At 42.0% G+C, this 23,077-nt stretch overlaps 1 protein-coding gene across 25 annotated transcripts in view; it reads right to left on the bottom strand.

Moving 5' to 3' along the window:
- BPTF (bromodomain PHD finger transcription factor) overlaps positions 1-23,077 on the bottom strand; it is a 132,233-nt gene that overhangs the window by 31,006 nt on the left and 78,150 nt on the right. For 14 of the 25 annotated variants that reach the window (XM_070060444.1, XM_070060439.1, XM_070060436.1 and 11 more), the window contains 12 exons: positions 21,629-21,758; positions 21,102-21,240; positions 17,736-17,912; positions 14,483-16,730; positions 10,201-10,325; positions 9,275-9,403; positions 7,194-7,344; positions 6,468-6,510; positions 3,254-3,500; positions 2,733-2,894; positions 2,343-2,494; positions 1,394-1,502 (listed from right to left, as the gene is read on the bottom strand). In XM_070060444.1, the coding sequence (XP_069916545.1) occupies positions 1,394-1,502; positions 2,343-2,494; positions 2,733-2,894; positions 3,254-3,500; positions 6,468-6,510; positions 7,194-7,344; positions 9,275-9,403; positions 10,201-10,325; positions 14,483-16,730; positions 17,736-17,912; positions 21,102-21,240; positions 21,629-21,758 (3,812 nt within the window). The remainder of the gene's footprint in view (positions 1-1,393; positions 1,503-2,342; positions 2,495-2,732; positions 2,895-3,253; positions 3,501-6,467; positions 6,511-7,193; positions 7,345-9,274; positions 9,404-10,200; positions 10,326-14,482; positions 16,731-17,735; positions 17,913-21,101; positions 21,241-21,628; positions 21,759-23,077) is intronic. The other 11 variants (XM_070060442.1, XM_008271728.4, XM_070060438.1 and 8 more) reach the window with 1 other exon arrangement.

The raw sequence follows: 23,077 nt of genomic DNA, 5'->3' as shown, positions 1-23,077 counted from the left end.
GCTGCTGCACTTCCAATCCAGCTCCCTGCTAATGCACCTGGGAAAGTGGCGGAGGATGGCTCAAGTGCTTGGGCCCCTGCACCCATGTAGGAGACCTGGAAGAAGCTCCTGGCTCCTGGCTTCAGCCTGGCCCAGTCCCAGACGATACAGCCTTTTGGGGAGTGAACCAGTGGAAGATCTCTATCGTTCCCTTCTCTCCGTAAACTGCCTTTCAAATAAATAAACCAATTGGTGGAAAAACACTTTCTAGGTAAATAAAGGTTATTTAGCATAACATCTTAGTATTAATTTCTAGCCTTACTACAAAGAATGTGGCCTCTTTAGATTCTACTTTTTGAAACTTATCAAGGTATTATTTGTGGCTCAAGGACCATCTTTCCACCAAACAGCGCACAAATATTTAAAATGAATTTATATTCCGGAAAGTACAAAAGTTGTAGTCTATGTTCTGTTAATGTCTCCCTTGATTTCAAACAGTTTTGCTGTATACACTTTAATGACATCTAACTTAACTCATAATGCTAAGGATTACATTTTGGGAAGGGCATCTGGTGCAGCAGGTAAGCTGATTATTATCATGTCATCATGCTGTTTCAGAGACTGGGGTCGAGATCTGGCTACACTGGTTCTGATCTAGCTTCCTGCTAAGGAGCACCCTGGAAGGCAGCAAATGATAGTTCACATACTTGGGTCACTGTCACTCAGGGGGAGACCTGGATTGCCTTCTGGGCTCCTGTCTTCAGTTGTAGCCTAACCCTGGCTGTTGTGGACATTTCGGGAGCGAACCAGCAGATGGAGCCACCAGTTGCAGCCTCACAGGCTACTCATCAGCAGGAAGCTAGTATCTTTTTTTCTTTCTTATCTTTTACAATAATTTGATTTTTTTTCTTTCTTATCTTTTACAATAATTTGATTTTACCATGTTTCTTGTGAAGAAATAGTTTTGCTATCTGAAACTCAGTCTTTACAGTATTCAATGTTTATTACGGTCATTTTATCCTAATTGTCATTACTTCGATGGATGGTATTACATTTGTAATTTGGTTTCCTACATTTTTTTGGCTGTTTCCTTGATTTTTCTCTCCATCTGCTGCTACACAAACTGTTCTCTTTGCTTATTTTCTTTACTTCAATTATTTAAACCTGTGATTCCATTTATGAGAGGTTTCTTTCAGTTTTAATAAGCTTACTAGAACCAATTTTTATTTTACTGGCAAGGCCCAGAATGAAATGATACCTACTGATGTATATCACATGGATTAGAAATTTATTACGATTTGAGGTATTAATTCCAACTGGCATCTCCTAGTAATTCGAGTCAACTACAGAATATAAGCAAATGTCTTCTACTGCCTATGCAGAGGTAAGATGGTAACACTGGACCCATGACTACCTGGCTGGACCATCACAGGTGTCCGGATAATCGCTTTCCCTAGTGTTGACTGCTGCAGTGGGGTCCTGATCACCGTCATTCCGGGGCGGATCTGAGGCCCTGTGATTACCTATAAATGACATAAAGGGCAATCAAGAAAATGTTTTTAAAACACTAAAAGCCAACGTCCTTAGGAATACAAGATCTTTCAACACTTCATATTGATAAAAATATCCTCAAAAATGACAAGTGCCTGGACATTTCATTTTAAATTCTATTGAAGAGACAAAATTTAATTCAATTCAAATGAGGTCATATGAAATCTCTTGCCACTGGTACCAAGCACAGCCGGCAGACTCAAAGAAAGGCGCGAGACTCGGCAGGGCTCTGCTCTGTAACTACCTGTCACAGGAAAATGCTGAGACCTATCTTCTCTAAGCTCCAACCCACACCAGTTACCGAGAGAATATAAGACACAAGATCGGAAACCAAATGCTCTTTCATACTGTTGAAGGGAGCATGTTATTTTCAGTTTTACTGGCAGGGTCAGAAAATTTTCAAAACTGTTCAAAAACCATTTCCATCTACCAGTACCAATGAAATGATGCATCTAATATGTACACATAGCGGCTGAAAACAAACCAATTCTAGGAAGAGACTGTATTTTTGACTTTACTTCTTAGCTAGGCTGAACAACACCATCCTTAGGTGGTTTTTATGCCAAATAATTTTCTAGAAAGCAATTATTATTCATAAAGTATATGTACTAACTAAATATTAAAACTGGTATTTCATGTATCATTTTTAGTTATCATAAATATAACAAATACATCTTTTCACAATCTGTACTTTGTCACTGATTAAGTAGAAGGTGAGGGAAAGCCAGCTGGAAGGGGCCGCTTCCAAAGTCCACAACCCGCCGTGCACGCGAGAGGCTGCAGGAGGAAAGGCGCGCGCGAAGGGCTCTTACCTGGGACGTGCCCGTGGCTCCCGCAGAGCCGGAGGTGTTGGGCCTGATGGTGACGGTGGCTGCCCGGGGCTGGAACGAAGTGAAGGTCTGTTGACTCGCCCCCGTGCTCGACGGGATGATACCCAGGACCTTCTGCTGCACTTGAACAACGCCTTAAAAAAGCCAAAAGCACAAAGACCAAAAAAAAAGAGATGAAGAAATGGTTAGCAACGGCGCCTCGATGAAAAGCATGAGTGCTGCTCGGTTGCTGAGGAGGGACCACGCGTGGCAGGGTTGTATAGCGGGCTACACAGAATGCGAGGTCCGAGACTGAGGTCAGTGGGGGGAATGAAGAATAATGGCAACAGTATGATCTGGCAAATGTGAGTTGAAACTCTTCTCTTCCCTTACCTCCTGGTGTTGCCGGCACATTTACAGCGACAATCTTGCTGTTTGCAGGAAGTGGCAGTTTGGTAATTACTTTTCCTGCCATAGTGACGGGACTGCCTGTAATTTGGAACGTCTGACCTGTGCTGGCAATGGTTGGAGCAGATGTGGCAGCTGTGCTGGTGGCTAATGGGGTATAAGACATTTAATAAGCTTTAGATTTAAAAGAACCAGCAACATACTGACTTCCAGGAAGGGCACCAATGCATGAAACGTGGCTCAGTTTGAATTTCTAATCAACACATGCCTCTCCACGTAGAAAGTGAACTGTGTGAGTGTGGAGAGTGAAATCATGTAAGAGAGCAGTTTTGCTAATGTAATCCTATGGATCTTATCTGTAACACACCGACTGTTACAGCTTCTCTGCACAATCCGCTGCAGAAGAAAGATAACCCCTAAGGAAGTGTTTCAGTTCAGCAGGTAAAGGACCGGACATTCCTTCTCCTGAGTGGAAGCGATCGGTTTACGTAACCACAGGTGTGTACCTGAATTAGACTGGCCTTGCTTAACCCAGGTAGCAAAGGTCTGATGGAAGTTCTTGTTCTGCTGGAATGTTACAGTAGCTGGAGATCCAACCTTAGTAGTCAGTACCATTTTAGTTCCAGTGGTGACTGAGCCACTTATGGGAGCCACCATGACTTTCTGGGCTGGAGAGATGGTACTGGTCGTACTGTTTGCTGGGGAAGTGCTGGCAGCAGCAATGACGGTAGGTTTCTGCTGCTCCAAACGTTTCTAAGAAAGTCGGAGATAAGAAGGAGTGAACCAACATAGTTTGAAATAAAAAAAACAACCATTCTGCTAAATTCTAGTGTCTATTTCTCCCACCCTAAGAAACCCTAAATTTCTGATATTTTACTTCTTTTTTTTTTTTAAAGATTTATTTATTTATTTGAAAGTCAGAGTTACACAGAGAGAGGAGGAGAGACAGAGGGAGAAAGGTCTTCCATCTGCTGGTTCACTCCCTAGATGGCTTGCAACGGCTGGAGCTGCGCCAATCTGAAGCCAGGAGCCAGGAGCTTTTTCCAGGTCTCCCACGCAGGTGCGGGGGCCCAAGGACTTGGGCCATCTTCTACTGATTTCCCAGGCCATAGCAGAAAGCTGGACTGGAAGTGGAGCAACCGGGTCTCGAACCGGTGCCCATATGGGATGCCAGCACTTCAGGCCAGGACGTTAACCCGCTGCGCCACAGTGCCAGCCCCCTCTGATATTTTACTTCTGGAAAGAAACTATGCCCATAGAAATTTACCCTTGAATTTATTAATGTCTTCACAAAGGCAGAATTTTCATGTCTCTACATCACATGTATTTCATTAAAAGTACTACACTGTTCACATTAGAGAATTAAAAATTATCCCACTTTTCCAGTCTGCATAAATACCAACGTGTCCAGAATGAAAATAAATGGGGGGACTCTTCCTGCAGCCAGGAAGAAGTGATGCGCAGCAGTGAGAACTAAAGCAGAGAGCACGTGACGGCAGCTGCGAGGTCTGGCTCCTGTCATGTTCATTTACGCAACGACAAACGCACGTCAGCCTCTACTGTCACAAGTCCAGGTGGCACCCACCCCTGTGATCCAGCAGGCGGAAAGTCATGAAAACATTTTCTGGAGCTCAGACACTGTTCTGTTCAAACTTTTTTTTAACAGGCAGAGTGGACAGTGAGAGAGACAGAGAGAGAGAGAAAGGTCTTCCTTTGCCGTTGGTTCACCTTCCAATGGCTGCCACGGCCGGCGCACCGCGCTGATCCGATGGCAGGAGCCAGGTGCTTCTCCTGGTCTCCCATGGGGTGCAGGGCCCAAGCACTTGGGCCATCCTCCACTGCCTTCCCGGGCCACAGCAGAGAGCTGGCCTGGAAGAGGGGCAACCGGGACAGAATCTGGCGCCCCGACCGGGACTAGAACCCGGTGTGCCGGCGCCGCAAGGTGGAGGATTAACCTAGTGAGCCGCGGCACCGGCCCCTGGTTCAAACATTTTTACAGAAAGACTATCTTATATAGAGTGGTACAGTCAGACCTTCACAACTACAGAGTTAAAGATAGTTCTTGGGAGCCGGCACTGTGCCGCAGTGGGTTAAAGTCCCAGCCTGAAGTGCCGGCATCCCATATGGGCACCGGTTCTACTCCCAGCTGCTACTCTTCCGATCCAGCTCTCAGATGGCTGATTTGAACAGATACTTGTGTTTAGAGATAAATTTCCCATGACAAATAAAAATCACAGAATCTAAAAGTGCTATTTTCTTGGGGTGACTGCTGTGGCGCTTGGGACACCCACAAGCCATACTGGAGTGTCACTCTGAACTGTGATTGCTCTACTTCCACACAGCTTCCTGCTCATTCATCTGGGAAGATAGCAGATGACAGCTCCAGTGCTTGAGGTTTGCCACCAACATGGAGACCTGGATGGAGTTCACGGCACGTGCTATTGGCCTGGCTCAGTCCTGGCCTTTTCTGCTATTTGGAGAGTGAACGAGCACACAGATCTCTCTCGTCTGTCTCTAGTCTTTCAAGTAAATAAATAAATGAATCTTTAAAAAATAAATAAATAAAAGTGCTATTCTCTTGACCTTTGATGTACCTGAAGACAAGGACCTAAGGGAAACTAAAAGAATCACAAGGAGGCCAGTGTGTGACACAGTGGATTAAGCTGTGGGCTGTGACGCTGGCATCTCCTATGAGCACCAGTTTGAGTCCTGGCTGTTCCACTTCCAATCCAGGTCCCTAGGAATGCAGCAAAAGATGGCCCAAGTGTTTGGGCCCCTACTACCTATGTGGGAGACCCAGGTGAAGCTCCTGGCTCCTGGCTTCAGCCTGTGGCCACTTGGGGAGTGAATCAGTGGGTGGAAGATCTCTTTCTCTGTAACTCTGCCTTTCAAATACATACATAAATAAATCAATCCTAAAAAAATTTTGTAAGAATTTTAAAGTGTTTATAAAATGTGAAATGATTAGTCTGAAATGAATACTGTGATTTATATGTGATTTATAAAGTTATTTATAACTATGTTAATAAGTTATGTTAATAACTACATCTATATCCTTAAAGTTCTTAGTCTCAAGGTGGTTTCAAACTTTGATACTCTCTTCTTAGTAAATATTTGGGCTCCAAATACTCAGACACACACATACATTATTTACTATATGGGAATGCTAAGAAGCTATTAGCAACTTGAGGACCAGTAATTACAACAAACTCAGAGTTTTAATACAATTGCTTTTTGCATAAAAGGGAGATTTTATAGATTAGAATATTGCAGGAAAAAGTTACTTATAAAAACTACTCATAGAATTATGAAGATAATAAATAGAAATCTTATTTTAAATTCCTCCAAATACACACATTGTTTCTGTAAAACCACAGCCTGATGTATCACAGGTATTTGTAAGTAATGAGATTATATGCAAGAGTACTCCTAAAAGTTCATGGAAAATGGAATCAAAAGATACTTTATTTTGTTGCAAAAAAAAAATACTGAAATCCATGAAATGTTTTCCTAAAATGCCTTTTCCATGAGCTTTTTCCAGACTACTTCTATGTGAGATCCACTTTTAAAACTCCACTTGAATATACAATACTGTACTTCCGGTGTGCAGGAATTTGGCCTCGCTGCGACCCCCCCCCACCTGCTGGGGAGCCCACTCTACTGCCGCAGGGCAGCCTCCACCTGGGCCTGGAAGTCCTCCCGGGCCTTCCGTTCACTGACCTTAGCCTGCTGCTCAACTGCTTGTGCTTTCTCTTTCTCCACTCTGTAGGAAAGAAGGAGGAACCATCAGCGACGACCCTCTCAGACATCTGACGACCGACTTACGTGAAATCTAGTTGACTTTCACCTCATACAAAAGTACGCCACGACTTCAATTTAAAAATCAAACACTTAAAAGATAATCAGAGACTACATTACAAAATAGAATTTTAATTTATTAATTTATTTATTTATTTATTTTTGACAGGCAGAGTGGACAGTGAGAGAGAGAGACAGAGAGAAAGGTCTTCCTTTGCCGTTGGTTCACCCTCCAATGGCCGGCGCGGCCGGTGCGGCCGGCACACCGCGCTGATCCGATGGCAGGAGCCAGGAGCCAGGTGCTTTTCCTGGTCTCCCATGGGGTGCAGGGCCCAAGCACCTGGGCCATCCTCCACTGCACTCCCTGGCCACAGCAGAGAGCTGGCCTGGAAGAGGGGCAACCGGGACAGAATCCGGCACCCCGACCGGGACTAGAGCCCGGTGTGCCGGCGCCGCTAGGCTGAGGATTAGCCTAGTGAGCCGCGGCGCCGGCCAAAATAGAATTTTAAAACACTGTATATGACAGTACTTACAATCAAAAAGTAGAATAAAATTAAGTAGAACATAACAAGCTTTTCAAGTATTAATTCTTTAATTCTGAAGTGATAAACTCTTCCAACACCTGACAGGTGTTAACTATTTCCTTACCTCTCAGCAAAGGCCCTGATCTCCCATAACTCCAACTCTTCCTCTGCCACCCAGGTTTCAATAATGACAGGGCCTGTTTGCTTGGGTGTCTCTGGTCTCTTTGGCCGCAATGCACTAGACCGAAGCCCTTTCCTCTGAGGTGTAGGTGTTTCTTTGAAAAAAGAAAATAAAAGTATCTTAAGCAATATAGCTTCTATAACAAGAGTACCTTTGGCATCTCCTCTCATATCACAAAAAGCAGTAGTTGGCAAACGGTTTCTTCTTAAAGGGCCACATGGTACAAATACTCAAGACTCTGCAGGCCAGAGAGTCTGCTGCAGCTCCTCAACTTTGCCTTTGTATGGTGCAAGGGGCCAAAGACAACACCTACGTGAGCAACGTGGCTGTGTTCTCATCAAACTATTTACACAAGCAGGCAGTCAGCACGGCTCATGGGCCATGCTTGGCCAACCTCCGAGCCCAGGCACGCCCTGTCCCCCCTGCTGGGACACTGCGAGCCCCTCCCTCAGCCACCTGCCAGCACTCAGCCTTCAGATCCTAACCTGGACACAACTTCCTTCCCAAGCCCAGCACACTGCACTCGTGGTGAGTTTGACATCCTTGTCATGTACAAATTGACAAGATGTACCTTCCCTTGACAAAGTTACCAAGAAAAGCAAAGATTAAGATAAACAAAATTGCCTAATGGTAAGATTTTAAAAAATCGAGGAGGCTGAAGTCCTGTCAGGAACACCTCCCACCTGCCTGTCTACTCCCCTGCCAGGCCGCACTGTTCGCATGACGTTCACCCTCTCTTAGGACAATGCTGCCCTAACAGTGTTCCTTTCCAAGAGGCCACTTTTAGCCATCTATTCTCCAAGATGAGCTTTAAAGTTAGTGTAACAAGTTCCAAAGGTCAAACAATTTTACATTTAAAATTTAAGTACATTGGGGAGAAATTTTATAAAATAATATGTTTTTTAAGGCCATTTTTTTTTTTTTTTGACAGGCAGAGTGGACAGTGAGAGAGAGAGACAGAGAGAAAGGTCTTCCTTTTTGCCATTGGTTCACCCTCCAATGGCCGCCGCGGCCGGCGCGCTGCGGCCAGCGCGCCGCGCTAATCCGATGGCAGGAGCCAGGAGCCAGGAGCCAGGAGCCAGGTGCTTTTCCTGGTCTCCCATGGGGTGCAGGGCCCAAGCACCTGGGCCATCCTCCACTGCACTCCCGGGCCACAGCAGAGAGCTGGCCTGGAAGAGGGGCAACCGGGACAGAATCCGGCGCCCTGACCGGGACTAGAACCCGGTGTGCCGGCGCCGCAAGGCGGAGGATTAGCCTAGTGAGCTGCAGTGCCGAAGGCCATCATTTTTAAAAACACATTTCTTAATAGATTTTTTCTAAAAACTTTAAAGTAATCACTGTCTGTAAAACTTCAATCTGGACACTTCAAATAACTCTTTTTGGCATTAGTCACTTTTCATTCTCATGAGTTTCCTAGGTGTTCAGAATTATCTACAAGATACTGTTAGCATGCTTCTTTTCAGATATGTACCACTTACAAATCTTTCCTATCTTACTGCAAGGCATTCACACATAATGATATCAGAATTCTATTATCTTTTTTTTTTTTTTTTTGCTTCCTGAAAAACAGGGGCTGAGTCTCATTCTTCTACATATTTGCTGCCTACTGCCTCTTAGCTAGCTGCTCTACCAATGTTTCCACAGTACTTTTTCTGACTCCTAGAGTATATGTACCCTGAGCACTCAAGTATTTCACAACAGCCTTACACTTAGGGCTCTGCACCAGGTGCCGGACCCAGAAGACTCTGGAGAACGCAGGGAGCTGCCCTTGGAGCTGATGGTCTGGCATCAGTCTGCACCCCGCATCTTCACTGCACCTGTGCTAAGGCATCAATGTGGGCATCATGGAGTCTTGATGTCTGTTACTTAAATGTCTTGTATTAAATACAGGAGTCAGAAGTAAAAAATGTCTTTTTCAAAAGCTGAATAAATAATTAAGGAAATAATTATAATCAAATTTCAACTCACAAAGTTTATGACTAACAGGTTAATAATGAAAGCGTCCAATTCTTTGCATTCCTTACCTTTGGGTGCTTCAGGAACTCCAATGGGGCAAATGATTTTCCTGACACAATATTCAGACCGAATGCCATACGGACCAACATCTCGCCTCTTAATTATTTCTGTTGTTGTGATTTCAGTTTCAGAAGTTTCTATGGTGATTTAAGTCACATAGTATTAATAACCACCTAAAATTCTCAGAGACTAGAAAGTACATATGCTATCTGGTGCTTCTGCAAGGAAATGCGACTGATTAATCGATGACAACAAGATTATTGTTAGACTGCCATAGTGAACTTACAGAGGGAAAACTTCTACACCGAACAAAACACTACTGTAGTGTACAGCTTTGCTCCTGGTGGCAAGTACAGGGTTCCAGATGTCTTAGTTTAAATGACTTACATTTGGGGCCAGCGTTGTGGTACAGCGGGTTAATTGCCTGCAACACCAGCATCCCATGTGAGCACCAGTTCAAATCCCAGCTCCTCTACTTCTGATTCAGTTCCTTGCTATTGTACCCGGGAAAGCAGTGGAAGCGGGCAAAAGTGCTTGGGTCCCTGTCACCTATGGGGGAAACCCAGATGGATTTCCAGGCTCCTGGCTTCAGCTGTGCCCAGCCCTGGCTGTTGCAGCCATTTGGAGAATGAACCAGAGGACAGAAGATCTCTGACTTTCAAATAAATAAAATAAATAGTCAAAATTATTAACTTCATTGTGGACTTGCATTCCACAACAATAAATATCTGTTTAAACTTCAGGCTGCTTCATGTACGAGGGAATCAATCATTTATGAAATCTGAATACCCCCTGGGAACCCCAGGATTTTATAGCATGTGAATGTGTTTTCACAAAACAAGCACTTTATTTTCACAAACAGAAATGCTTACAAATTAAGTGAATGGTTAGGTGATTTTCTTTGAAGCTTAAATTAGAAAATAACTCCCCCTACCTGTCCGGGTAGTCCCTCCCCCTGGAGGAGCCTTGGCTGCCATGTCATCCCATCTCAAGCTTGCCCACAGTAACCGTAACATCAGGCTCACTCCAGCTAAGGACTTCACAGTCTGAAGTCTATACCTGAAAGAAAAATCCAAGTAAAACCAGATGTGTACACATACACACATACACACACACACACACACACACAAACACATGTTCTGCTAAACTGAATGCTATGTTTCTTGTCCTTATTATGACTTTAGCACCTATAATACAGTTCTCTAAGACTCTGGCATTATATGCTGACAAACAAAATTTTTTTGTTCTTAGGCATAACATGCATGTAACAGCTTAAAACAGATCTACAGTCACTTCAAATGCCATATAAATTTGTATTTGTAAAGTGAGCATATTGCATGGTAAGGGGTTGATAAGGTAACAAGCTTTTAAAGTTTTATAAATCTAACCTAATTCCAAAGCACCTCTTAGAAAAATTAAGGATGGCAAATACAGAAAAACGATTGTGTTACTAAACATGATAGAGGAGTTTTGAAGTATACAATCTTGACTGATTCATTTTTTGCTGATAACAAAACCTGAAAATGTTTAAATTTTCTCAAAAAGCTCAGCAAAACCAAAGACATCTTGCAAAAGTAACAAGACTTTTCCAAATGGATAGAAAGTTTTGTATGCAAATGGTGGCTCTTCAAAACACGAACTACTAGATGATGAACATTGCTAATACTAATGATACTTCCAAACATTAGTGTGGTTTTAGAATCTTACAGTGAATAATAAAACATTATTAGAAAAAGGACAACACTATATTAGTGACTAGTCAGGAGACAAGGGAATCTCTCTGCATTCTCACTTTTCCCCTAAGCATTGTGTATGAAAAGTTAACAAACATTTTTAATGTTCTTTTAAAAGTAACACTACAAGCATATTTCAAAGTGAATGTTTTCCAACTGCAATGAATATCATGCCCTAAACAGAACTGGCCATAAAATATTTTGCTATCAATTCTCTATCAGGGTCTTTGTGTAATTACTTTGTTGACATTTTCACATTACTTAAATGAACATTGTGGCTGACTGCAGGGCACAAAAAGCCTGTAAGATGAAAATGATTTGTCCCACTATCAGAGGTCAGAGGTCAAGCTTAGACAATGCTGCATTTGAAAGGTCGTGCTTTCCCCTGTATAACTGAGGTGACACAGGGAAAGCTCTGGCCAAAGTTACTGCAGCTTCTTAGTAACTTCCCACCTGCACCGGTGACACCGGTATTTTCTTCTTGGTGCTCCTTCCCTATGAATCCTTTGACTTGGACAGAACACCTCTAAACTTTGAGAGGAGAGGTTAACGAGTGCAGGGATGCCCTGAAATGGGAGGTGGGCGAGCGTCTGTCACTTTCAGACCACATCCACAGAAACTCTTAGGCGACTCTGGTCTCAGGGGGAAAGCAAACGAACATTTGTTTGGAAAGAAAGGTTTGTTCTCATTCCTCCTCTTCCCCCCAATCACTCCTCATGTGACAATAAAGCATTCCTGTTTCAAAATGGAACTACCACGAGGGAAGGAACACACACGTCCTGGATTATCAGCCTGCACATTCATTCATCTACTCAGAAAATACTTCTATGAGCTGGACTCTGTGAAAGGATCTGGGAACACAGACTGTCTCTGTTCTACAGGGTTGGTGGGGGGAAGGGAGAGACATCTGATTTGGCTTAGGGGTGGGGATCAGACCTCTGCTGGAGTTTCAAAGGATAAGTGAGGGGTATGGAGTGGCAGAGCGCGGCCAAGGGCACACATACACTCACGAGGAAAGCGTGCAGGAGCACACACTGCCCACAGAAACCGCATCGGGGCTGCTGGGCTGGAGGGAAGGGGTGTAAGGGCGCAGGAGGAGACGAGGCTGGCATGAGAGAGGAAGGCGGAAGACAGGTATGCTGCAGCAGACTGAAGGTGTAAAGAACGGCCAAGACTATGTATTTTAAAGCCTCCGAGGTTTTATCCAGCATTAGATGGGTTTTAGAGGGAAGTACTTCTCCTAGGTGTGATCCACAGCTGACAAGTGCCTCCTCCTTCCCTCCCTGCAGTAGTCCGCACGTCCGTCAGCTCACTCAGAACATTCACAGGATGCGCTGGCATTGTGGATGACAACCACCACTTCTGAGATAATGGAACACAGATCCAGGGCCTGGGGGAAAGGGCCTAAGGGAATGGACAACTTGGAGAGGAATGAGGCTCAACTGCATCTGTGACACAAGGTTTCACTTTTCCTATATTGCTCAGCATTAAGACTAAGTGAAAAAGGATCTTAGGTGCACCTCTGGCATTCCTAGCGCCTACTCGAAGCTACAGATGTATTTCATTCAAGTGTTAGTATAAAAACACATTTCACATGCACGGTTTTTATAGTGATTTATATATTTTAAATGTAGTCTAAAGTCAGGACGAAGTTATACATTTGCCCACGCTTCTGTTAAACAGAAGGGATTATGTTTCTGTCAATTTAAGCAAATTAAGACTTCAGCATACATGTGAAGGCAATATGTGTTCAGTATGAACCAGAGGTATTTCTTTCCATTAAGCAATTAGAGATTAACCATACAGACACAAATGGTGCCACCGTACAGAGTAATACATTGTAACATCAGGCTCCTGAAACCCAGCACTGCAGAGAAGGGCCCTGACCACCACTAGGTTAGGACTAGTGACTGATCCTCCAGAATTCAGAGAAAAATTCTTCCCTGTCAGGCCAACCTTCCATTTCAGAACAGAAACGAGCAGAAAGGCCGGCCTCCACAACGGCCAGGTCATTCAAGTTCAAGTATTGGTACACAGTAACTTTTCCAGTGGGAAAGAAGTTACCTGCAGGACAGTCAAGGACACATTTTGGGACCGCTCTCAATGAAGAAAGCAGAAAAGTGCAGAGCAATCCTACAAATCCATGAATTGTAATGCAGAGTTCCTTGATTCCCTGCAGGATTCTGCAAATCCTTCATTGCAGGCCCTGCAGAGAAATTGTACTTTTCAGCTGTCTCTATGGAATGTGTCACGGAGTGATGATACTTTATTTAAAATCAAACGATGAGACATAATACACTTGGTCTAACAAACTGAGACTGGTCCACCGTCTTAGTCAATCAATTCCTTTACAGTAAAGCACTTATTTACTTTGTTTGGACTTTTCTGACATTAGCTGGTTGAAAAAGAAAGGCAATAAAAATGTATGATTTTTAACTTAAAGAAATTTGAAACATATTAAAAGACACATAGAAAAAAGCATAAAGAGAAATGAAATCTGCTTAGCAATAGTAACTTCAGGATCCTAGCAAAATCTGGCTGCAACTAAGATCAACCCTGATGACCAAGCCTGTTCCCAGAACTCCATGTTTTCACTGTTTAGGTTCCATCCTTCTTGATTTTAACGGTGAAAAGATAGAGACAGACATGAAAAAAGGACAAAGCAAGGTCAAATGTGTGAAATGTGATATAGCAGATAAAGTACCAGAACGGCATTTAGGAAACTAGGAACTATTTCTAATTCTGTCCCTCTGTAGCTAGAGGCAAACTGTTGTACATATATAAAGGATAAGAATTTGTAAGAACCCTTCCCAACATAAACTGTGTGATTTTACAACTGCTGACACTATGAACTTATGACTCATTCCCAGACCTAAGTGCCCAGAAAGTTTTTAAATAGGACTATTTCTGGGTTTCAGAAAAGTCCTAAGAAATCTGAGAGACTACCTTTTCTTACAAATAACAGAAAACTCTGAAAACAAATGTTCATCATGCAAATAAATCATATTAGGAAGACTTCCAAATCATGATGAAATTTAGACATGTTTTCATATGTTTTATGTTTTTATGAATTGCCTTACAGAAATGGAAATAAAATGTAAAACATTCCAGAAAGTCGGTGATTATCCAATTCTATGGCTGTTCTGTTCCCAAAGGAAACACGACAGTAACTTGGAAAGCTAAATCACAAAAGCAGCCATGACTGATATATCCCTTTTGTCTTATGAAATTGAATTTCACTTTAAGTGATTCCCTTAAATTTTAAGTCTTTAAATATTTTTCCCTAAGTAAGCACCTTCAGCACCTACCAGCTGGCTGGTCGAGTTTGAAGTTTTCTCTATCTTATTTCCATTACTAACTTGGGCATTAAGAACACGCTTCCCTGTCTTATCTCTATAACCTCATCTATTTAAATGAGATACTTTTGTGAGAGAATTCTTTCCAACTTTTCTCCCTCCCCCAAATACATTTTCGAGCACATACCTCCAAGTGATACCAAAGGTTGGTCTAGGAGAAGGGTATGGCCAAATATCCAAGGCAGGTTTTGCATTGTAATTAAAATAAGGGACTTCTCGGATTCCTCCTTTTCTGGCCAACTTTTTTAAGTCATCATTAGGCAAAACAAATATGCTCTTCTTGCTGCTCTTGGTAACAAACTTTCTATAGGATGGCAGAGCTGTACCTGAACGCGTCTTCTTGGGTCTTGAAAATTTCATCAGTTTCACTTTGTCTCTTGTGGAGTACTCTTTGCTCACAGTCATGGACGTCACCAGTGTGCCTCCTGCAGTGGTCAGGGAGTCTGTCACTGTCGTGGTGACCACAGTTTTGCTCTGCTCCTTTACAGAGATGATGTCCACGCTGCTGCCTGTGGAGGGTGTGGAAAGCTTTGTCACAGTTGTCGTCGTGGTCGTGACAGTGGACTTGGCACAATTCTCTGTGGAAGAGACCACAGTTTGCTTATCGCCTTTTGCTACTTGAATGACAGTTTTTGATTCTGTGGCCACTGTGGATGTCATCGTGGTCACTTCTGTGATGACGGTTTTTCTTTGAGAGTCTCCATTGACGTTTCCATCAACAAAGTCATTACTGAGATTAGATTCCTCTCCAGAAGTCATGGGTGATGGAGTAGCCTTCTTAACTTCGGAGGTTTCAACTTCCATATCTTCCATCTGATTTGCTGAAGTATTTTCTGAGTAAGATGGTGGAGGTGTGGCAGTCTGCGTACTGTCACATTCTTTGGTTGACGGCAGGGTCCCCAAGCTTTCTTGGTAGTTACCTTCAGCATCAGAAGAACTTGGCGACCGTGATTTTGTTTCTGAGTTGATTTTTTCATTAAAATCTTCCATGATGACATCACCATTAATGAATGGCTTTACAGCAGATTCTTTAACAGTCAAAGACTTAATGTCATTTTCAGGGATTGTTTTATTTATATTATTAACCTTTGGTTCAACATTACCACTCACTAGTTTGCTCTCAGAGAGATCTTTCAAACATTCACTTTTCAAATGCACTTTTGCTTTATCTTTTCCATTTATCTGAAGAGCGCCTGCCTTCTGTCCTTTCTTTTCAGACTCTCTGTTTTCATTATTCTTTTTGTCAGTGGTGTTTTTGAGATTTAGTTGATCAATATATTTATTAACTGGTCTCTCCTCTAACTTTTTCTGCTGACTTGTTTTTTTACCATTAGCTTCAGTGACCTTATCCTGCAGCCTGTCATCACCGTTTCCAGGGGACTTACCAGAAACAAACTGACACTGCAATGGCTCCAAGCCTTCCACACCTTGTTCTTGAGTTCTGAACTGTTCAGAAATACCTTCTTTGCTATTCTGAACAACCATGTCTTCCTCAATGCTATCCTGAACAGACATAGTATCAGAACTATTTTCCAAAGTGCTACTACATTCCGAGTCACAGCCCAACTTTCCTTCCAAGTCCACGGCTTTTGTGCTTCTGGGCGCTGAGGGAAGTAAACCGCTCTTGGAAGGAGAAACGGCGTCATTATCCTCCTGCATGAGAGCTTTTTTGTTCTTACAAACCAAGGTACCAACGTAATTTGCACTGACTAATTTAGCGTCATCAATGAAAAAACCACTTCCTTTGGTTTTGATCTTACTGGGTTCCTGCCCCTTACTGGCAGCTTCCGGGAGACTCTCGTCTATGTCATTTTCAACAGAATTCTGTTTCTGACAGTCTGTCCCTGGGCTCTGTATGGAGACATCAGCTAACGCTTGCTCTTTTGGGTAAAGTTTGTTTGTGGTGTGACCAGGATCACCAGTTTCAAGGACCGAGGAATCACTTTCTGAACATCCCTGAGTCAAGTCCTCAGATTTCTCATTACTTGCATGGGGGCTTTGCTCCTGCCTAACCAAGTCACTCTGACACCCTTCTTTTGTTGTTGTTACTGGTGATTCAGAAAGACTTTTCAAAGAACTTGTAGGCGATTTCCCCACACTTTTAATTCCACCCTCCAACTTCATTTTTTCAAGGCGCTGTTTTTCTTCCAGTGTAAATTGTTTAATTCTCCTTTCAAGAAGTCCGTCGAGTTTAGATGACTTTGCTTTCTTTTTGTAACTAGTCCTTAGATGAAAACCCTCACTGACATTGACCACATCTACTGGAGAACTTTCCTGACAATTTACATGGGATTCTGTTTTCACATCATCATCTATTTCCATTGGTTCTTCCTTGAAGGATTTATTATGGTCAGAATCTAAAAGTTCTTTTACATCTGCGAAACAAAGACATTTACATAAATGCAAATTTTACTCTGAAATGAGGAACTCATGAGAACGTCTTAATTTTTAAAAATACCTACTTTTATAATACTCTATTATTAGTATTTAAAAATAATAGAATGCAACAAAATTAAAAATTACTTACATTGTGGCAGGCTACTGCAAATACCAGCACCTTCACATTAGACTTTGTATAGCATTTTACAGCATGTACCTCTAGGTACATGCATTTTCTAGCTTATAAAGTATCTACAAAAACATGTTTTACAACAGACAATGTAAAGTCCTGAAAACATTAAGCATCGAGTTACCATATGATCAAGTAATTCCACTCCTGGGCAGAGATCCAAGCTAGGTGGAAACATGTGAATACAAAGAAACCTGCACCCAAACGCTCACAGCAGCATAATTCACAAGAGCCAGAAGGCAGGAAGAGCCTGCTGTCCACCAGCCGGTCAGCGGGTAAACACGAAGTGGGAAATCCCTATCAAGGAGTACTATTTGGAAATAAAACAGACTGAAGTCCTGACACCTACTACACATGGATGCCGTGTGGAAAACAACAGGCCACGGGAAAGACACTAGTCACAGAGGGCCACATATGCTGCGATTCCACTCATTTGTAATGTCCCAAATAGATAAATGGAGAGACAGAAAATGGATAGGTGGACTGGGAGCATCTGAGAGGGGCTGGGAAGTAACTAATGTGCTACGAGGCTTCCTTTCAAAGTGATAAAGATGCTTTACAATCAAATGTGGCAATGGCTGAACAATTCTGTGAATATGCTAAAAACCACTGAACTTACACAGTTTGAGTGTACTGTCTGATCTAAATTATGCTTCAAAAAACTGCTACTAAAGAAAGACAATGTTACACTTGGCCTCCTAGTTAAGGTCCAACGTAAGGAAAGACAACACAGGCAATGTCTTTTCTGGGGAGTGAACCTGATCCAGGGCATTCTTAGGATGCCCAGGCCACCCTCCCCGGGCTCCCTTACCTTGGTCCTTCTCGGCACTCCTGGAGACGTCCATCTCACTCTGGGCTGCTCCTTGTGCAGAGTCTGAATCTTTCACCTCACCTTTCGCAGAATCAGGTTCTGTTTTTATTTTTTTGGGACTCCGTGGACTTTTCCTTTTATCTGACTCATCCATATTTTCATCCATACTATTATTGGCTAAAAGGAACCACGTATATGGCAATTACAGGTACTTCCAATATCAGCAATCTGCTTTATTTTAAAATATGTAATTTGATAGAAACAATCAAGTATTTCCCAGCCTATAATATTTTATTGTTTTTCATTAAAAAAGAAGAAAAGCTAAAGGTTCTACAGGACTACATACCTATAACAAAGTTGCTCCAACAGAGCTTATATAGCCCTATCTACAAGCTGCAAGAATCCCAATACGTAAAGTAGACAACTATTAAACATTTGAGTTTTTCCCCCATTAAAGGTCTACCTGACATAAAAGATATCATATGTATTCTTTATTAGAGCTTAAAAATCAATGCAGAATAAAAATGCCTACTTTTAGAGTGACATTAGACAGCAGAGATAAGGCACACAGTCAGCAGCCACCCAAATCTGACACTGTTCTTCTGACACCAAGATAAGAGTTCTCTGAGGGACGGGCACTGTGGCGCAGTAGGTTAAGCCTCCACCTGTGGAGCTGGCATCCCATACGGGCGCTGATTTATGTCCTGGCTGCTCCTCTTCCAATCCAGCTTTCTCCTTATGGCCTGGAAAAACAGTGGAGGATGGCCCAGGTGTTTGGGCCCCTCCATCCACGTGGGAGCCCCAGAAGAAGCTCCTGGCTCCTGGCTTCAGTCTGGCCCAGCCCTGGCCACTGAGGCCATTTGGGGAGTGAACCAGTGGATGGAAAACCTTTCTCTCTGTCTCTCCCTTTCTCTGTCTACAACTCTGCCTCTCAAATAAATAAAATCTTAAAAAAAAAAAAAAAAGTTCCCTGAACTAAATTTCTGTTTTTTAGCACATCTGTGCCTTCAGTACACGATCTAAGTTAACCATTATTATAGAGACTGATGGGTCTGACATTAGCTGGTGGTTGCTGTGACCTTCTAAGCCTGGAGCCCTGGACAATGTAACTCGCATTGGTGCTTTCTTCCCTTTGTCTCCCTGAAAGGCTCAAGAAAGGCCAATCTGGCCCCTGAACAGACCAGGATCCAGCATTTGAGTAGCAGAAAAGCCTATGCTAAGGAAAGTTGCTATAAAATAAATCTGAAAAAGCATAAGTAATCTGTATATTAATAATCTGGATTTTATTTCACAGGTGAAACTAGATTAGATACAATTAAATAAAAAACACTCTGTATAAGTCTAAATGCTAAATGGGTAATTGGAGCAACAAAATGTTAATAAAAGAACTTGCGATGATCCTTTGGAATTTGCTATAATCTATATTTAACATGAGTATAATTAGATAATGACAAGATTGAGTAATGAGCACGGCACTGAGCATCTACTGCATCTAAGACAGTCACAGGCCCCTTTACAAACCTCCAACTCCAGGCTTAGCAGAACCATTCACAATTTGGCAACATCAGTTAGGAAGGCAAGTGCAAGTACCCTCATCATGTCCTAAACAAGTCTAAACGTGTCAAAGAAAGAGCATATCAGGGGGCTGGCTCTGTGGCATAACAGGTTATGCCCTGGCCTGCAGTGCTGGCATCCTATATGGGCGCCAATTTGAGTTCCTGCTGTTCCACTTCAGATCCAGCTCTTTGCTATGGCCTGGGAAAGCAGTGGAAGATGGCCCAACTCCTTGGGTCCTTGCGCCATGTGAGAAATCTGATAGAAGCTCCTGGTTCCTGGCTTTGGATTGGCGCAGCTCCAGCCGTTGTGGCCAACTAGGGAGTGAACCAGCAGATACAAGATCTCTCTGCCTCTCCTTCTCTCTCTGTAACTGACTTTCAAATTAATAAATAAAAATAAAAAAGAACACATCACAGTATAAATTTGCAGTTTATATTGCATAGCTAAGAGAACTGCTACTGAAAATCATTTAGATGACCAAGGAGAGATACCCGGTAGAGAGCAGAAAGGGTGACAGAAGCCAGGACACATGGGTTTTGGCCAGGGTTCTTTATTCTTCACATGTGTGAACTTTAGTATGTCCCACAGCATCTCCAAGAAATAATTTGCTCATTTAACAAGATGTGAAAATGGATAGTGTCTTTTTTTTTTTTTTTTTTTTGACAGGCAGACAGTGAGAAGAGACAGACAGAGAGAAAGGTCCTCCTTCTGTTGGTTCACCCCCCAAATGGGCACTACGGCTGGTGCGCTGCTCCAATCTGAAGCCAGGAGCCAGGTGCTTCCTCCTGGTCTCCCATGCAGGTGCAGGGCCCAAGCACTTGGGCCATTCTCCACTGCACTCCCTGGCCACAGCAGAGAGCTGGACTGGAAGAGGAGCAACCGGGACAGAATCCGATGCCCCGACCGGGAGTAGAACCTGGTGTGCTGGCGCTGCATGCGGAGGATTAGCCTAGTGAGCCGCGGCGCCGGCCTGGATAGTCTCTTAAGAAGGCACTTCACCACCAGAGTTCTGTGATTCTAAATACTGAAGTTTGTTAGCCAACAGATTAACAGCTCATTTATGTGACAGTCTTATGGATGCCCAGTATCAACTCCTTTCTGGTTTTGTTATGTACAATAATACTGAGGTATCAATAACATTGACTTTTTAAGAAGTTGACTAATATTAACTTAAAATTCTGAAAACACTACAATCAAACAGCTGAGATCTTTTTAACAAGTCCTATATTTTTTAAACTGAAATTGTAGATACTCAAATCTTAAGTAACAAAATTAAAAAAAAAATTTTAGTTTGATATGTTTGGAAGTCAGAGAGAAAAAGACAGAGCTCTCCAATATACTAGCTCATTTCCTCCATGCTCACAATAGCCAGAGCTGGGGGCTAGGCCAAAACCATGAGCCTGGAACTCAACCGACGTGTTCAAGTGGTAGCAGGGACTCAAGTTCTGCAGCCAACACCTGCCGCCTCCCAGGGCATTACAGAAAGCTGGAGAGGGAAGGAGTTGGGACTTAAACCCAAGCACTCTGATTCAGGATGTGGACAACTTAACCACTGAGCCAAAACAACTGCCCCAATATAATTTTTTAAATATTTGGAGTTCATAATTAAACTGTATTAGCAATTTTGCATATACTATTAAACATTTCGAAAATATGCTTTTCCCCAAATATGGCCAATATACTATAATTTATTAAAAAATACAAATCATAAATGGTTATGCAGAAAATAATTATTACTAATTAAAATATTAAATGTTTTAAGACTTTTATAATAAATAGTAAGTTTACTAAAATAATTTAGGTACTTACTTCCTTCTACTGACTTTCTGTAATTCACATTGGTATTGCCTGGCAGTTTAGGAACAAACCTATACACATGAGTTTTACTAATCCAGCTCCAACCACCATATCCTGTCACTCTGTATTCTTCTCCTTTTTGCTTCCAAACCTGGCATAAACGAAAATACTTTGATTAAATCAGAGGAATGATAGTGCTTTTGAGGTGGTGTGGTTTTAAACATTTTTACTAACAAGACTGAGTCAGGCAAACTAAAAGTTTTTGTTAAGAATCAAAGATTTACAAAAGAACTTACTACTTTTTTCTAATAAATAAATTTTAGCATAATTTTACAGTTTTATTACAATTTCAACAAATGGTCGCATAACCCTCCTATAGTCAATAAAGATAAACTTATCCCTATAAAGTTGCCAGAATATGTATTTTGTCTCAACTTGTTTAATTAAAATATTGTGCCAAAAGTAAAACAAAATATTAAGCATTCAAAGTTATGGAAAAAATGGTTAACACTATTTTAAAAGATTAGAGTAAAAATTACCTGATGTTTAACTGGAAATGTGTATTTTACCCATGTGGCCTGCTGCATTGTTTCTTCCTCTTCTTGTTTTTTCTCCTTTTTTTTGACTTTTTCCTTTTCTTCTCTTTCAATTGATGTCATCCTGTGCAATCTAAGTACACATGAATAGAGACAAAGAAAATTACACTTAACTTTGAAAAATAAACAAGAGAGGCAGCATTTTAAAATTAGGTGAGAGTCTGAAGGCTGGTTGGTTATAATCTCATAATCCGGACAAAAGAAAATAAAAAACAAAGGGGGCAAAAATATATCTGCTCCCCCACAAAGCAGTACTTATGATTTATTCCTGAACTATTTCGTGCCTACCCTAAAATTTTTGGACTGCTATATTACATAGCCCATTATGTATTTACACAAAAGGTACTGACAGTACACACTACAGTTTTTCATCAATGAATAACTGTACTAGAAGGCCCTTGCAAATCACTCATGTGATTTAATCAAAATATTTGCATTTATGCCAGGTTTGGAAACAAAAAGGAGAAGAATACAGAGTAACAGGATATGGTGGTTGGAGCTGGATTAGTAAAACTCATGTGTATAGGTTTGTTCCTACACTGCCAGGCAATACCAATGTGAATTTCAGAAAGTCAGTAGAAGCAAGTAAGTAACTGAATAATTTCAGTAATTAAGTATTTATTATAAAAGTCTTAAAATATTTCAATTTTAAAGAATTTAAAAACATATCACTGCATGAACATATTACAAAAACTAGTTCCGTATTAAAAAGACATAGAATTTTCCCTCCCCAAAAAACAAAGACTCAACAAATCACATAACTTTTATCAATCAATATTTTAAATTTATTTATTTACTTGAAAGGCAAAGCAAGGGACACAGAGAGACATCTTCCACCTGCTGATTCACTCCTCAAACAGCTGCAACAGCCAGGACTTGGCCAGCAGAAATGAGGTATCAGGAACTCCATCCGGATCTATCAACCAGTATTTCTGAATCTCACTAGCACTGGGGAATTTAGGCCTGCATGGAGTACACTAACAGAACCCAAGCTTCCTATATCCACACACAACTGGGCCCAGAGGCTGCCCCACTGGAGTGAGAAGGCTGAGAAAGGAAGGTCCACACTGATCTCCAACATCACTTGTTTCTCAGGCAGGAAAACAGGTATCCCGACATCCACCACTAACAGGCAGGCCTACGCTGAGCTCCACGTTTATGTAATGAGTTTCATGAGTAGGACTTTCTGTCATAAACAGACATGCACCAACACCTACACAGCAGCTTCTGTCTCTGAGCTTTCTAGAGACAGAACTGCTTTTATCAAACCCTAAGCAGATGTAGCCAACTTCTCACACATAACTATGCAGAAAGAACAGAGGACTGTTAACGTGGGGTAGTGGTGCTAGAAAGATGTGGGATGGGATTTAATTCTCTGTATCTCCATTCCTC

The sequence above is a fragment of the Oryctolagus cuniculus genome, chromosome 17 (genome assembly GCF_964237555.1).
Source record: "Oryctolagus cuniculus chromosome 17, mOryCun1.1, whole genome shotgun sequence".
NCBI lineage: Eukaryota > Metazoa > Chordata > Mammalia > Lagomorpha > Leporidae > Oryctolagus > Oryctolagus cuniculus.
This window is presented reverse-complemented; position numbering and strand designations above follow the sequence as displayed.